Below are 19,115 nucleotides of genomic sequence, written 5' to 3' on the forward strand. Positions count from 1 at the left end.
TATGTAGAAACAGTTTCAACTTTCAACAGTCTGACACTGACTTCTGACCATATGAGCCTGAAAATGACAGGTTTCATTCCTGCTACTTACAAAGTTTGGTAATGGCAGATGGTGAAGAATTCAAGTTACTGTGCAGAAACAAATTAGGAAATAGAAAGATGTACATATAGATAAGCAACATAAGATTATATACTCTGTCTCATGAAAGACATAAAAACTTGACATGTTCATAGTGAATAAATATCCAGCCACAATTCTGTATGATTCTAAGGCCAAATATGCATGAAAAACAGGCCAAAATGAAAACTTTACAAATGTTGGTGAAGTATAAAAAATAGTTCAACATTACTAACTTTGATAATATGTTATTATACTCACCATGATGCATCCACATACAAGTTAACTGACAATGTTTGTAACAATTTCCCAGAAACCAACCTCTGGTGCATGAAATATAGGCCAAGCTGACCTACTTTTTGAAGGGAGGATTGCAATCACTTCAACAAAGTTACTTAAGGTCAAATGCCTACATGACCGGATTAAAAAGGAACTAACACAATGAAGCATGATATTAGGTCACAGTGCGTAGTATGCTACTGTGCTCATCAAGAAGCATCAACACAAAAAATACGGCTCAGTGGTTAGCTTGCCCAACTCAGAAAATAACCTTTACACAATGCTGTGCTGTAAACATCAAACCAACCAAAGCAAGCCAAACCAAACTAGCATGACTCAGGCTTCCAGTATCTCAGAAACTGACCTAAATGAAATGAAAAGTATTTCATGCTCAAAGGCACTAGCATAATATGGTTAACTGAGGAAATTACTGACAAATGGTCTCAATTACCTTAACTGTTGGTCAAGATATGTGGTCTTGAACAACGATTCATATGCAAAAATCCTTATTTTCTAAATAATACTTACAATGCCTGTGACCTTTAACCTTTACATAACAGAATCAATAAATTTCGTTATCACCCAAGCGCAAGTCATCCACAACATTTGCTCAAGAAACTTACTCTAAAATGGTCACCTGACAATGAACCTGACCTTTGATCTTCTGACCACAAAATCAACAAGTTTCTTCCATACTTTAAGTTGAAGCCTTCTACAAACTATGGTTAACGCACATAGTAGTTCTTATGCTAAAACCAATTTTCTTCATGTAGTCAGTAACCATGACTGAATACCCTATGACCCCAAAATAAACAGACTTCACAGCCAGCATATAAATCATTCCCATAATGTGAAAATATGTGGTTGATAACTGATTTTTGTGTGTAGAAGCCCTTGTTCTTTTACTCAGGGACAGTGACCTTCTGACCCCAATATTAATGAGATTCTTTCTTAACCTAGGTGCAAGCCATTCACAATGTTTGGTCCAGGTCTGTGATTTAGAACTAATGTTACTGTGTGGAAACCATTTTTCTTCACTGACATGCAAATCAGTCAGCACTTTAAAAACACATCATTACCTATATAATGCCAAGGAAATTGGAGGTTACAAGCCTTAATTCCCCAAGGTGGCACTAAGGCTGCTGACCCAAACTAACCTGAGTGGGCATCAAGCCCATGACACCTGAGATGACAAGTCCAACACTACCAGCTGAGCTATTATTGTTGTTGTTGTTGTAGGGTTTAACGCCATTTTTCAGCACACAATAGGCTATACATGGTGGCCAGTATTAATAGTGGAGGAAGAACCCTGGAAAGAACCACCGACCCACGAGAAGCTACTGACAAGCTTTCTCACCTACCCACATTGGCCGAATCCGAGACTCGAACCCACGCAGACAGAGGTGAGATGGCACTGATCCATAACGGAAAGCACTTTAGACCACTCGGGGCCCCTGGCTGAGCTATTAATAAAACCGACCAGACAACATTTTAAGTCAAGTTTCATAATTTGATGAATTACAGCACTTTTAAGTTGTGTGTTTGTGCATTAGTCATAACAAAATTATATTTTTAAAAAAACAGCTCTCTACAAATAAGAAAATTTAATCATAAAATTTTCATTTTGGGTATCTGGTTAAAATTTTTTTAAAAAAGAACTTACTTTTAATTTCTCGACATCAAATTAAGTCAGCCATGCAAACTGGAAGCTACCATTACAGTACTATTTTAGCAAATTAAAAGTCAGCCATGCAGACTGGAAGCTACCATTACAGTGCTATCTTGGCAAATTAAAACCTAAACATAACTTCATGAGTTTCAAGACATATCTTTATGGATTAATAAAGCTTTCCAACATCTTTGACACCACAATAAAGTTTTGGTAGTGATATGAGGTGTGTTGAAATCCTCATCCTTTGTGCATTAATGATCCCCATAGGATTCACTGAACAACAACACCATACAAAACATGTACAATTCACATATTTAAAAAACATGTCTGTCATTTTCTGCAGAATTTGTGTGACATGATAATCAACTATGTCAACGTTTTCCATGCTGAAATAAAGCATACCCAATACCCATCAAGTCCTTACAAGAAATTACATTATTGTATTAACAAATGTATCCTGTACAGGTTGACTCATATTGGGATGCTGCATTACAGACTTAGCTGAAAAATTCTGTGCAAATTAACCCCCGCCATGTCTGTCTCTGCTCACTCAATCAACTGTCAACAGACTTCTGTAATTTTCAGTAATTTATTCATTACATACAAGAAAATATAGATCATATGCTATGTTCAAACAGTATTGGCATATCAAAAAAATGAATTAAAAAAACAAAAACAAAAGACAATTGACATTTTTTTCCTATGTGTTAGCAAAAACACATTATAGGGGGCCTTTGGCAAGTTCAGCTTTCAAACTGATGCACAGTACAGGGTTAAAGCAAAGACTGTAATAACATAACATCTTAATATCATTCTACTTTACAACAGATCCTTAGGTTTGAAAGTGTACATGTATTTCAACAAATAAAGTAATTTACTGTGGTACATGGGTATTTACTGTTTCACACAGCTGAATTGCACTGAATTTTTTTAATGCCTCCAACAGAGCAAATAATAGGTATATAGCAAGTGCTTTGAAATTAGCAGCCAAGGACAAGGCTTACAAAAAGGTCCCTAGTTTTACTAGTCTTCAAAACATGCTGGTTAACATTGTATTTTTTCATCTTCAGATCATATGGGGCTGGTAGATATCAAAGGACAATATCCACCTTGTACTAGGAATTTATTAACGATGAGAGGCAAAGAGATGCATTTATTTTGAAGGATAAAGCCCTTTTTGGAACAAAGGGGCTTTTTTCTTGATTCAACTGATAAAATTTTATAAAAATTCCATCTTGTAGATAGGAATAGCACATTCATATATTTATCATAACCTGATAAACAGAAAAGGTGAAATACAGAGAAAATAAGTCTGAAGTAGGCGCTTCACAGAGAGGAAGGGGGCAGCTCCCTTCTATTTGGTTCACTACCATCTTACGCAAGAAGGCTGCTTGCAAACTTTGCACCTGGTACGTATTTTCAGGTTGAGGTGATTAATGCTGGGAACCACTCTTATCTACTTGCATGACTTTTAGACATGGTCAAAAGATGTACTTACCCTATATACTTGCATAGTGCACCCACAAATCTGGGTCTGTGCATTTTGTTAGGAGTAATCAGCGACACACACAATATATACCATGGTCTGCAGGCACATTAAGCTATGGCAGATCAGGATTTTTGTTGTTTGCAGTTTGACTTGACTTATAAGCCAGTATACATGGCATATGTACATGTGAACTTGAGGTAGCTCATGCAAATTTGATAACAAATCCAAGTTGCATCATCTGTAAGTTTCATGGCTACATCCTGTCCCATGAACATTATGTAAAACTATCTGAGATGTACATTTGAACATGTGCATGCAAGTATGCACAACCTAAATACTGTAATGCCCCTGCATACCTATGAGGCAATGACATGTAAATAATACTGTATTTATCAGATGAAAAGCTCATGCTTGATGATAAGAGCTCCCACCCATCTCACTTTTATACATTTAAACCAGCTTTTCATGCTAGAAAAACTGTCTGAAGATAAGGCATGGTAAACTTTACCTTTAGTGTTAAAAGACTGACAAATGATTGACACATTACAAATTATGGCACACTAACGGATGCAGATATTGTGGAGATGTCCTTCCATGCTCATAATGCAACTGAAATACTGCAGTGATGAGGCAAAAGCACTGATTTTCAAGCTCTTATTCAAGAATGTTTTCCAATTCTAAAGGAAGAGATCTGCATGAATAAGATCTAGACATCTTCCATGAACTGCAGTAACCCAACAACGCTGTAGAGTCAATTCCCTGATTGATGGTTCATCCCAACAACTCTGTCAAGTCAGTTACCTGGTAGATCGTTCATACCAACAACTCCGTCACGATACACACTGACAAATCCACATACACTTTAAACTAATGATGGATAAAAATACATGGCATGAAACAAATTTTTTTTTTTTTGGGAAGAGACAGTTACTCAAGGCAACTTAATTCAGGGAACAGAGTGAATAAATTTGTCAAATGAATTTCTCAACATTTGTGGTAAACATGTCGAGTCATTTTCAACATGCAAAACTGATTAGAAAATAGACAATTCACAGGCCAAGGCATCATATTCTCGTCTCCTGGACAAACTGCCATTTTATTTCTCATAATGTAGCAGTCTACCTCCACTTTACTGACATCAAACATGGCATACGAAAATGACATATCCCACTACAGAGAAAATTCATTTACAAAACCTAGGGCAATCCATAGAAAAGATATCTCTAAAAAAATACTTTTTGTCCCATATGACTTTTCTAAAAAAAAACTCCAAACTCATGAACACTGATGTTCTCCAGTTTATCCTAGTGTTCAGTTCTTCACTTGAAGAAGCAGAAGATAACAAATTTGTTCATTTCATACAAGCAAACATCTAAAAAAATAAATACCTTTACAGTGCTCCAGTTCGGGAGAAATAGAGGGTTGCTGCTTTCTGTCTGCCATATGCACCCTTCTAGTCCCTTTCCTTGCCCTTTTCTATATCACAATAATTCCTTCTTATAAACTTGTTTCCTATTTCATTTTTGTCTGTTTATTTAATATTATCACTTTGGGATTTAATGCCATTCTCAACCAAAGATAGGCTATATATGGTGGCAAGTACAACTTGGTGGAGGAAGAACCTGGAAAAACCCTGATAAGAACCACTGACCTGCAGAAAGCTAAAGCAGCTTTCTCATCTAACAACATTAGCTGATCCTGAGACTTGAGACCACATGGGCAGAGATGAGAAGGCAGTGATTGGTAAAGGCAAGCACTTTAGACCACTTGACCACTTTGGGCCCCATTTATTTAATGTGAATAAATGTATGAATTTGCTTTTCTGTTTTAACTTCCAGAAAGATTAAATTCAGAGTTTCATTACTGACATCAAGTCCTATAGTCATAATACTAACATGGTCCCTCTGTTCCAACAATTTTCCCTTTTGTTAAATGTGCCCATCTGAAGGAAAATCCTAGCTGGAGCACTGCTTTAACATAATCAAGGAACATCAAGGGAATTTAAAAAATGTTGGCATTTATGTCTTGGTTACAACACGACCTGTAAGAAATCATTGACACAGATTAACATTGGTAGTATTTGTGTGACCTTCCTCATCAACTCAATTTGTGGGCAGTTCCTGTTTTATTTATAGAAGAAAAAAAAAACAACAGATTATGTCTTGTTACCTCCTCCAAGCTTAAAGTTGCAATGACTCTTTTTTGTGTTGAATCTGGGTTTTTTATTCACTCTTCCATGAAAAAATATAAACATCTTAAAAGATGATTACAATGAATAAATTTCTCTTCTATCAAACCACTATATTTATTTTTACTTCTTCACTGACTTTTCAGGTCATGAGCAGGTATTTCTTCTGCATACCTGTCGGGTATTAACAGGTCAAAACTGCTCCTGACCAACATACATGTCCCCAGGGTGGTAGCCGAGGGGCATAGGGAGGTCATTACTGGAAATAATAGCCCCTTTAAGGTCTTTTGATGATTGGCATCTTAATCAATAAACCTGGAATACTTTAAGTTAATTGAAACAGATATATACACTGCCATTACACTGCATTCCTTTACCCCATGGCCACCAAAATAAGGGCAACTCTTGACTGGATAATAGGTAAGACAGGGATAATACCTGAATCATTGTAATGCTCTTTACACCTATTCAAGGAGCTAAACTTTTTGCAACAAATGGTCACCAATGTAAATGTTTGGCTATAAAGGGAAATTTGTTATCAGTGATTTAATGCAAGTCTACAACCAAGCCATTACTTGATAATAATAGCTTTCAACTGCTTGGCATGCCTGAACTGATCCACATAACATCTCTGACTGGGGAAATTAACAGAGATTCCTGCTATTAATTTAACATTAACTACAGATGTGCCCTTCAATCATAACCAAACAATAATTACATTTATCAAAAGAATTAGATATAAATGTATCTATTCATCTAAGACATAGATAACTATAACCTGAAATAATGAATTCTAGTACTATGATAATATGTTGAGCATCAATTCATCAGCTGCCCATTCAGAGTAGTCACTATCTGATCATCTATTACAGATAAAGGACTTTCAGAATGTGGTGTCACTATTATCAATTAAACGATCAAATCTCAAAATCAAAGTATATGACACAGAATTACATCCATAAACTTTAAGCTGGAATTGATATCGGTCAGAAAGCGTCCAATGAGTGTCCAGAATTTAGAGAATGCACTTTGCAGACATGTTCTCTTTCTTCAACATTTTCACCTCACCATCATTTACTTATGTTACATCGCACACGTATCTGCAGGTTTCCAGCATGCTTCATGTGCAGATCATTTTACGTAACATTACTTTGTCTACTGGAATTAAATTTATTGACAGGTTACAAAGAAATATAAAATTATAAGAAAATATTAAAACCTTTTCAAATACATTGTACCATATGTTGGTGTGCTGAAAGAAAAAAGTCTTGTTTCTTTACAGGTTTTCCCCAAGGGCTGGTATTATGGACTGTAATTAGATAATGACTAGCTGACATGTGGGGATTAGTTTGGCCTCTTACCCACAGAAATTATCAAACACTCAACTATGGAATGATAATTCCTGTCCCTGATATTGGTACCCCAAAGGCTAATTTAATGATCCCATGTTTGTTGCTGGAAAATATATAAAATTCCATTCATATTCTTAACATCATCATTTTTTCTTCACGTTTTCAGTTGCTTGACCTGGCTTTCACATTGGAAAAATGGTCACTAAGCAACAATTTTTAGTTGTCCCAAGCTCACTGGCATATGATTTGACTACCCCTGAATTGAAAATTGTGGGAAAAATAAACAATTTAAAAGTATACTAATACTGATCTCTCTCATCTGAAATAGGAAAACTGCATAATTATAAAGAATTTTTTCTGACGAGTCATCAGTACATGCACTTGGCAATGTCCATAAAACAACCTGTTCAACAACCATCAAAATGGACTCTAAAATCCCTCCTCAAGCAACCATATGATAATGCTGGCAAGTCTTAATGCTAACAGTTTCCTTACAGATGCTTCCTTAGAAGGTCAATAGCAGACGATATTCTGCTCACTTAACTTGGATCATGGACAATCTGGCAGTTTTTCCTATATGCAACCACCAAAACTGACAATTTTAAAGCCAAAACTGAAGCAAAATCAACTTATAAATAACTAATATAGATACTTAGATACTTACAGAATCCCTTTTTGTATTCTAGTTATGTATGTTTTGTAACAATATCATCAGATCTAATGAATTGATTTCAACTTCCAAACACCATATAAACTCGAATGATAAATCTGCCAGCATACCACAAATATGGCTCCTAACAATGGCATTCAGGAACTATCTATTGAATACAAGACAGGATCATCAGGTTCTGTTCCTGCAGTAGCCTACTAGAATACTATATGTGATTTGAAATTTGACCAATTCTGACACCACCTTTTGGAAAGTCATTGTTTATTATATTACTTTTGTGAAAATTCTCAGAAGTATTTTCAGATACTTTCAGCATTGGTTGGCAGTTGGATTATATTAGAATATAAGGCATAATGGTGCATTGATAGACACCAACACCAGGCTTTCTGACTGCCAATCAAATACATCTTTCACATAATGAAAGTGAAAACTCCTTCACAGCCTACAGTTTCAAACAATAATTCCCCCTAACATGAAATGCAATGCTTTTTCTAATGGATTCTCAAAAATAATAATAGCGCAGGTTCAAAAATTCTTACAAACTTTAATTGGCAGCTGTCAGATCTACATATTGTATGTATATCTCACTTCACCCCGACTGCAACTGCAGTTGCCTGTCTATTAGTCTTTGTGAGTTACAATATTTCTTCCCATACACTCTGCAGAAAATCACATCAAGAGACTAGTATAATTACTAATTACTATTACAGTCCTGACGTGGAAAAGTGGAAAATTGGAGGTAACAGAGAGATGATAGATAACTGCAGTATTACTGTTGGCAGTCTTTTTGCCAATTATGTTTAATGGTTCCTAACACTGCTCTACTGATTTTGTCAGCTATCTAGAATGCTACATGTATAAAAAATTTACTGTGCTAGCTAAGATTTACAGCCATCTATTGCATAACACTTTGGTAACCTAAGATTTTGGCCATTTTCACGGGGTTTTGGGTTCCCAAGTGGTTTCAGTCATCAGCAGTTTCAGCATTTTCAAGTTCGGTCCGAGTCAGTAAAATGTGAATATTTTGTGAGAAAATATCGAATTTGGAATCAAAATGATTTATTGTACTGTCTGAACATTTTTGTTACTTTAACAAAGAAATTTATTTTATAATTTTTGGTGACAGTTGCACATTGTTACTAATGTTAGATTGTGATCAGCAACAGCAGTGGAGCTTTTCTCATCACTAGATAATCGTGTCCAAAAGATTGAGCATTTAAAAATTTTGATTAAATTTTTTTCCCCATTTATTTATACCACAGCAAGATTGGACAGAGTATTTAGGTCCAAGTATATATTTCCTTATAAAAGTATCATCTCCAACTCTCATTTGGTATAATTGCATCGGACATTTATCCTGATGTAAAAACAACAACAAACATGTGGTGGATTATTCTGTTTCTCTCCCACTATATATATATATATATATATATAATCTGTGTATTTTCACATTTTTGACTACAGTTTAACCGACATGATCCACATAAATATCAAAAAGTATATTTTATTCTGCATCATATAAATCCTTATTTTATTTTTCAACTATGTTCCAATTATCATATTAGGTTCTTTTTTACTATTATTCCTTATGATTTATTAAAAGAAAAAAAAATATGAATAATGTATTAACAAATCCCAACTTGAACTGAATTTTGTGCAAAAATAATATATTAGATTTAAATACCTTTAAAAGAATTGAAGTTTGTCATTTAACACTTAAATTACATTTCAAGGCACTCTTAATCTTTGTTGTGCTCAATTTTGATCTGCGAGAATATAATTTGATAATATTACATGATTGGTGCAAAACACCTGTATATCATCCAGGTGTTATCTACTCAATACAAAAACCTTAACTGACTAATACAGAGGCAAATCCCTGCTCAATTAGGCATGTATATAACCTTACTTCTCAACTGGTGTTGTACCTACTGGGTTGTCCTCTTGGTGAGCAGATTATATCAGTCTTTCTCAACATTACTATTACATGACTGGATGATTGTATTTGCTTTTAATGGCTAAATGGTGTCAATTAAAAATAACCCTAAAAAATGTTACAATAAATAATTGCACAGAAACCTTAGGAAGATAAAGATAAAAGGTAAAGATGTCAAAATTCTGTCAAATGGAAATAAAACAAAACACAAAGGCAAACAATAAAACATCCTTTGTGTAACTGAGAGGCAGCATCTAGGGATCTGGCTCACAAAGCAAAACCTTACTAGATCTGAACAATTCAAGTTTATATTCATGAGAGTAAACATTTTATTTTTTCATAAAACTTACAAGATTTTACATTTAATTTTATATTAATATGACAGTACAAACTGATCATTATTCATTGCACACTTTTACTTTTTTTTCTCTTACCAATCTGGATGCATTTACCATATATATTTACTTACAAGTTTTGACCAGCAGATCAGGGTCTGTTTTTTGTTTTACTGATTACACATAACTCCAATGACACAGATCTGGAAGCACATAATCCAATGGCAGATCTAAGTCTCTGCTGTTTGTAGTTGGACTAGGACTTGTAAGCATGTCAACTTTTTGCTTTTTATAAAGAACATTTCTCTTTAACACTGAGCATGTTACCAATAGTCACAACATTATAGTCTTTTGGTAAATGTGTATATGTACCTGCTCAAGGAGAGAGTTTTATGTGGAAATCCCCCTTTTTGTCGCTAAATCCTCAAGAGTAATTATTTTTTGTGTTACACAGTGCAGCAATGCAAGTAGGTTATTTAGTGCCAAAGGCAAAATGGAACAAACTGCCTTGCCCATGGGATCAACAAGGTATCTAACTGACCGACCCTAGTTGATCTGACCTGAACTGCACCATTTTAACTGAATCTGGCATGCTAACCACAAAGTCACTGCTCTTTCTCAACAGTAATATATCAATGTAAGTCAATGTCAAAATCTGTGTTTAGAAAACTTTGCTATTTTTTAAGACCACACCCCATTATTTCAAGCAATGTTAGAAATAAACTGCCTTGATTGTTCAGTAAAACTGATCTTTCTACATCTTCCCTTCACCCCCATTAAAAAAATGTAGAGGTGGGATATGAATTTTCTAAATGAAGGAGTGATTTAACCATGACACAGATGCAAAACCAGCAGGTATGATGTAATAGTTTAGTGCTTTCTGTTAATTTTGAGCAGAATATTTTACAAATAATGACGAATCCTGCAATCACACTGTCAAATAAATTCAGACATTTTTCTATTTAAGACTTTTGCAGATTATTAAAATTTTACAAATCGAAATGGTACAGATTAAATGAAAAATCAAAAAGTTAATCTCTGATTAACAACTTTTGTACACAGCACATTCTTATAGTCAATGTGGGTATGTGAGGAAGCTGGCCAGTAGCTTTCCATGGGTCGTTGGTTCTTACCAGGGTTTATCTAGCTTCTTTCTGCACCAGATCTAAGGGCCGCCATGCAAAGGAACCTACTGTGTGCTAAAAAAATAGTGTTAAACCCAAAACAACATTCTCAGAGCTGTGTAAATGTTGTCATAATTATCTTCCTAACATCCATCCACTTGTCTATAGACCATTCTCAGAATGTATTCATATATTCATATGACCCTGGGTCAACAAATCCAAAACAAGACTAAGCTAGGCATCAGCTTCATTTTACATCGCAACCATGGCTGCTACAATTGATACTAGCAAGCGGAAACAATTGTGACGAATACTGTTTTGTTTTGTTGTGCAATGGCAATGCTAGAATTCACACAGATTTAAGCTTCCACCATATTCCATCAGTGAAGAAGATGGAGCTTCGTAGAAAATGGATTTTTGCAATATGTCATGAGGAGGAGCTGAATTTTGAGATAAGAAACTGGATGATTGTTGGTGTGTTTGTATTTTCTTGCAACTGAATGATGTTATAAAGAGAAATCCAAAAACAAAATAGATTCTGTCGATGAAGCAAATGAGTGTATGTATGTGTGTTTTATAATGGTATGTTTCTAAAAATGTTACCCCTAGTCCCATTCCACAAAACGGGATCATCAAAATCTCTGCATACCTCCACGCAGCGCATTCATATCTGCGATTATGAATTGATGTACGAGTATTAATTATAGAAAAAGTGAACTTTATTATCTCGTTGAAAAAATAAACAGAAACAGTACAATGACAGTGACCATGATAGAGAAGAGAGATAGCACCAGTAAAATGAATACGACGAGAGGTCAAGTTGAATGAAATTACGAGAGAGAGAGAGAGACAGAGAGATAACGTGACTGGATAAGAACTGATGAAACTGTTGACAAAACCTATTGATGTGTGTAAACGTAAGGAAAAATGCACATTTAAATCACAAGCCATTGAAATTCTATCATTGTAGTAAGTTAATGTCAGAGAATTCCCCCAAAAGGGAAGCATATATATATATATATATATATATATATATATATATATATATATATATATATATATATATGTATGTATGTATGTATATATATATATATATATATATATATATATATATATATATATATATATATATATATATATATATATATATGATTTTTTCCTCCCTTTTTTCTTGCATATTCTGGCTTTTTTTTTATATATACTACAGTGACATAATTTCAAAGGCCTGTGCTGAAATAATTGTTTGATTTATTTTTAAGAACTAATTATTGCAACTAATTCATGATTTATTTTTTATTTTGGAGACACCCGTGATGAAATTCTCAATGAATGCAAAATAAATATTTGACAAACAGCTCAGATCGTTACTCGATGTACAGTAGGACGCCATATTATTTCTCGATCTGCCTAGCTTAGCCTCGTTTTCACAACACATTAATATTCATGAGGATCTCATTAAGAATGGTCTATAGTATCTATCATGTTCATACAAGGTACTGTTGCTCCAGGAATCAATTCAAGCACAAAAATTAAATTGAAGAATTATCCATCATTAACAGAGAGCAAACAAAAACAGATAAGACCCTTTTAAAATAAACTTATAAGCATAACATAAAAAATGTTGAGGATTTAATGTTTTTTCTTTGAAAAATATGAACACGAATAAGCGTAATGTATGACTTGGGGCCAAAAGCTTCAGTCCAAATCATAAAATATCCAAAACCTCACAGAGGCAAAACCTCTTTAGGCCATCCACAGGGGTCATTTTATTGCCTAGGCTGAGCCTTGCTAGTTATCTTTGGTACAATAAGTTGTCCACATTGCACCAATAGGCGTGTAAAAAAAGATCCAAGAAAAAAAATATAAAAGAATGTTACAGCTGATTTTAGACTGAACTGACTGCATTTTCTGAGAAAACACTGTTGCATTTGTTTTGAATGTTGTATACAAGGAACATAAAAAGGAAGACTGAATTCCAAAAACTAATTTTTGTATCAAGAGGGAATGATTACTTGAGGAAGCGGAATTTAAATTGCTGTGCAGAAGGATAGTGACAGGATAGGCAGATAATGTTCCCATGTGCTCGGGTTATGGATTTATTAATTTTTAGAATAAATCTTCTTTTTTCCAGCATTATACATCCTCAAGACAGACTATAACACAATTTGGACAAAGAAATTCCAGCCAACCATGCCATGATCTGACAAGGACTAATTCAAAGCTCAATATTGACTCTCAACTAAATTTTCGCAACAATACATCTGAGATCTGTCAAAAAGCAACAAGACAATTAAATATCTTGCAACCACTAATTATCCACTAAGTTAATGAGCTACAAATGCTTTACACGGTCAGGCTTCAACTAGTGTCCCTGTATTTGACATTTCTGTACCAAACAGAACTCTGACAAGAATGCATTACTGGGCCCTATAATTGGTGTTTTTAATTTAAATCACTTAGATGACTATCCGCTACTAAAAGCAAACCTTCCTATTCTACACATATGTAGATTAAGATATATGGCAAGTGAAGAATACAAGATTCTTCACAAGAAAACACCTAAATATCGAGTAATCAGGTCACGTAAAAAAAATTGCAACTATAGTCTTAGACATTAAAATCTGGTAACAGTACTAAGGATAGTGAATACACTGTATGGCAAATTCTCTTGCAGATTTGACACCCCCAGCATCTGGAACAGATTGCCCAATGAACTGGGAACAATCTCTGATTTCAAAGAATTCAGCTGCTTGATTCAGACATTGTCTGTGCCAGAATGTAAATGTGCTATGTGTGTCTTTATTAATGGCATTTCAACTTTCAGTTTACATTTTTCACTGGGAAAATACGAATTAAATGCTGCACTCAAAATGCCATTTGAGTTACTCACCTTTATGGATTTATATATATATATATATATATATATATATATATATATATATATATATATATATATATATATATAATTAATTCTATATACCTTGATTTCTTTCATAGGAATCCAGAATGACTGTAGATACATGAGAATTAAATACTAGGTTGTCATGCTTCGCACGAGTGCATATATCACAGATTGAGTAACATCATTTTTTGGCGATGTGTGCTTAGTCAGGAGGGAATATGAGCGCGTGTGTGCAGGCAAGGCAATGGGCGCTGTTTACCTACAGACCTGGGTTCGAATCTCCGTAGAGTACGAATTAAAAATTCTCTAACCTGTATGGTAGTATTATTTGTATTAAAATATTAATTCTATCTACTATTATCTAACATTCTTTTATAGAATTCCAGTGATAGCACTTTCCGTTCTGTCTGGTGTATATTTATGTCTCTCTCTCTCTATCTATATATATATATCTTTCATTCGAATTGTTGATTTTGTTTTTTTATGGGTTTCAACATTCCATTTTAGCACTCTCATTCTCCTGATGCATATTCTTATCAAATGTATGCCTTAAATGCAAGCAATAAACCGTTGTCTCTTAAACTGATGTGATTTTAACAATAACATCGTCATATTCCCTACTTAAATTAATATGTTAACTCCTTTCTGTGATGAGGCACATCTGTTTATGCATATGGCAAATATCAGAAAAACTTGATATATTTTATGTTATTTGGTGTTGATGCTGCAGGATGATTTGTTGGTCTGACATCACCTGTTTTTTAAATGTGCAATTTGGCTGTATGCAAATCTTATGAAATACACCCCGATATAGTTTAGACCACAGGGGCTCGTATCGTTGCTTACAACTGACCTGTCATACATGTACTATAATAGCTACTTAAGTAGTTATTATTTAGTAGTTATTATATAGTACATGTATGACAGGTCAATTGTAAGCAACGATATGAGCCCCTGTGGTTTAGACACGTAACGGTATTTGGCAACAGCCATATATAGCGTGAAATTCAAAATGGCCACAGGACATAGGGTAGTGTTATTCCATGTGGATTTACAAATCATCAAGCATAAGATCTGATCTGGAAATATTCTAAAAGTTAACATATCGTCCAAAGAATCCTTCAAACAAGAGTAGCTCAAATGAAGTGAGAAGTACCAGTGTCTAACGTGTACACCAATAAGTTGTGGATATATTTGTCAGCAAATCACGATTTCTTAATTTAATGAACAGGTGCTATCAGACCCAGAAATAGTCCATTGGTATCAACACAAATTTGGGGCTCTGATATATCAGACAAGTAAATGGCTAGTGTTTTATGCATTTTTCCAAAAACCACTAATGTTACACAAAATGTATTGTATCATGAAATGCTTATACTGTAATAAAAAGTGACTATATTACAGAAATAAAAAATACAAGACAACAGTTTTTGTGGTGATGATTGTGTTCTTGAATATGAAACAGGTAAGCTATTTTATAACCCATTTTTGTAAACTGTCCCTGTTTTTAGTACCCAGTGGGTGCCAATGTCATTGGGTCCCACTTCTTCCTTATTTGGAATGAATACTACACCAAACTTTTAAAGTTCCTCAAAAAAAAAGGAACAGTTAATGTATGCAAGGCTATAATATATAAATATTTTCTCTGCAAATCTAAAATTTCTTTCAAATATAAATGATAAACAGCTAATATACAGGCAACACGTGCCATTTTGATTGGTGTAACAAGTTCACGATCTTACTGCATTATATTCCCAGTTTTGAAATTACCCCAACCCGCAATTCACAAATACACTTTCCTCACCTGTTGGTAGGACGGTTTGTGTTATGTCAGCCACAATGCATAGCACAATCATCAGAGCCGGGATATATTCTGCATACATTTCCATGATATCCTCTATTTGACCATACTTCTGCCTAGCTTGCTGGCAATCAAGGTTATGAATTTCAGGACATAATCCTTTCCCTCAAAAACAATACCGATCTAAGAAAGACATCTCGAAACCATCACTAACGCGCTGAAACGTGACCTATTCCATTGACCTAGAGAGTAGAGTCCCATTCAAACCTTTGGGCATACACCATTACCTTTTCACAGGGGGAACGGGTTACTTTCGATTGGCCATAATACATCACTATCGTATAATCTATATGGTAAAAACGCATCATTTTTGAGCAGGTTTATGACTATTATTGGGCTTTCATCGCCGGACCTGGCTAATAAGCGACTTACATCTAAGTAAAATAAGCAAACTGCTACAGCGAGTTAATTAATCAAGGTGGTAGTGCGTCCCTTGCTCAATTATATTTTCCTTTGGTCTTCGTAATAATATAGGGACTCGAATGACCTATAAATTATATTGTGAGATAAGCAAATACAGTTGTTTAAGGTGTGGTGGTCTTGTATAAAGGAGGAAGTTGATAAAAAAGGAAAGTCACAATGGGCACGCCAATCCTTAACTTTTTAAGCATTTTTAAATAGATCATGTAGGTGTTTGAATAGGATTATTTCATTAAAACTTTGCAATACTTTGCAGATTTTATGCAGTTTACGGCAATAAAACAAGTTCTTCAAGATCAATTTCTATCAGGTAAAGATGAGCACGTCAATGATGCATTTTTTTTATCCGTTACAATAAATATACTAAGTAAACAAAAAGGTACACTCCTAACATACTGGTACCATAAAGATCCAAAAAGTAGGAATGTCTGGGATTTCAAATAGTTGATCAAATACACTAGTCAGAAATGGAATTTGGTGTACATTTTACTTTATAAATATAAACATAAAGCTGTAGATTTTTTTATTATTAAGGAGATCACATGTATCTAATGAGATGCATTCAAGAACTGAGCGAAATGGGATACATGGGGATACGTTATGTAGTTATCACATGGGGCTTTGGGATTTTGGTAGCAAAGATAGGTCAACTCCTTCTATACCCCACGATGTTACTTTACATCGATCGTCACACTCGAGTGCATGCAATTTGGGGCAGAACAAAACAATTCTGAAGCTAGGGTGAAAGATTTTGCGAAATAAAATCGGCTATCGTAAAACTATATAACTGTCATGATTTTACAACTATAATTATTTTCAAAAATGCAATTACTACAACAACGGTGACACCGCCGTCAAACACTGCCACTGGCGAGGCTGTCAATTCCGTCTTTGCGTATACGATTCTTTTTATTATTTTTTTAAAATTTTATTTACTAGCGTATGATAATGTGTTAAATACAAGTATTCCTTTGTAAGTCCGAGAACCACCTAAAGATTTTCAGCAAAGCAGTCCCCCCCCCCCCGAATATTACGTAATTTCCTTATTCGACTTATTTTCTCGTTTGTTGGGTCAGTGTTATATATTTATTGGCTCTATCTCTGATAAACATCTTGCCCCGGGTGTTAGCATTCATCTCAAAGTTTCCCTGCCTAATTATATCAATAGTCGGCTTCAATGTCAACACTTCTTATTTTTTATCAAGAAGCTATTTAATGTCAGCACAGTGCCCATTACAGGATGTCAGTTATTGTGTAATTACAATCATTCCCCTTTCATTTAAAAAAAAAAAAATTAATGACAAGAAAATTCACTTACTATAAGGTATTGACCATACAAGGTTTGCGGGTGGGTGGGTGTGTGCTTCATTTTTCTTTCGAGCCGCGATATTAATTTTCTTTTACCAAAAGAGAACTATTTTCTTCAAATAGTTTAATGGATATAATAATTTTATTAGTTATATTTAATTCTGAGAAGTATATATTTTTCCAGCTATATATGAGCCTGGAATGAGAAGTGGTCATGAGCTAAAAAACGGACCATGTGAATAGCCATTATAAATACATAATGTATACTTTTCGAATCGAACTCACGTGCATAGAAAATATAGGATAGTCAAAACAGGCAGAAATCAGACACAAGGGAGGTTAATTTTGTGGTCGTACGAAACTTTACATTTAGGAGTTACTTTCCTTGCCCAACAATTGTCGGAGACACGCGCATAAATCTCTTATCAGGACAAGAAATATATCTGTTTAAAAACAAGTGCCAAAAATTACGATACAGAAAACAGCAAAATGACTTTCAAGTATCCAGAAGATGTCTATAAAATGCAGGCTGAAAACAAATATCAGTGAAATATGTGTTTCTGTGCTAAATGAGACGTAACGTTACTTCTTTGACACTTCAGTCGTAAAAATCAAATGTATTAAAACTCGATTAAAAACAGCATTGAAAGATGCCTTGCCAGTAAGAACTGGGCAGAAGAATACAGAAGCAAGATGAAAAGTAATAGCGAAATTTTATGTGCATTTAGAATGGCACTGAAAACAAAAGGCTTAACCATAATTTTGAATTTTATTAGAAAATTAGAGCAAATTCTTTTCAAAATTTCTGATTATAAATCAAATATAAAATGATTTCCAGATTTTTAAAAAATCTTTTGTTAATAATCAAAGTAAAGATATATAAAACTTGATAAAATTATAAATTATCATCCTTCAAAAATGATGTAACGGACAAAATAAATTTTAAGTGGCAAAAATGTATGCTATAATTGATTTTGTAGGAGAGGTAAGCAGTATTCAAATAATATGCTTGTAAATCAAAAATCGAGAAATAACAATAATAATAATAATAATAATAATAATAATAATAATAATAATGATAATAATAGTAGAAGTAGTAGTAATAATAATAATAACAATAATTATTATTATTATTAGAAGTAGTAATGTTATTATTAATATTATTATTATTATTATTGAGCCTATCTAAGTTGTATGCATTTATTTATGTTTTAGTAGCAGAAATACATTTTTTTGGAAAAGCTTACTAAATTTAACCTGGTGAGGAATAATATTTTTGGATTAAGATGCAGGGATGAGCAATTAAAGAACTTAACAAAAGCCAATAAAATGGCAAATGCAGATCACAGTGACCTTCATTTCTGCACAAGGGTAATACTTTAAATGTATAAAATCATCTAATTCAATGATTCTGACATGAACAGTTAAAACAAAATTTAACCAAAGACTGAGCATGAAATAT

The 19,115-nt window shown here is 34.0% G+C and overlaps 1 protein-coding gene across 1 annotated transcript in view; it reads right to left on the bottom strand.

Moving 5' to 3' along the window:
* The window catches only part of LOC149794351 (uncharacterized), a 115,967-nt gene that overhangs the window by 86,665 nt on the left and 10,187 nt on the right, over positions 1 to 19,115 (bottom strand). Inside the window, exon 3 of the mRNA XM_089969103.1 lies at positions 15,869 to 15,989. Within this exon, the coding sequence (XP_089825229.1) occupies positions 15,869 to 15,989 (121 nt within the window). The remainder of the gene's footprint in view (positions 1 to 15,868; positions 15,990 to 19,115) is intronic.

This window comes from Sinohyriopsis cumingii, chromosome 8, assembly GCF_028554795.1.
Source record: "Sinohyriopsis cumingii isolate HCF-2022 chromosome 8, ASM2855479v2, whole genome shotgun sequence".
Lineage (NCBI taxonomy): Eukaryota > Metazoa > Mollusca > Bivalvia > Unionida > Unionidae > Sinohyriopsis > Sinohyriopsis cumingii.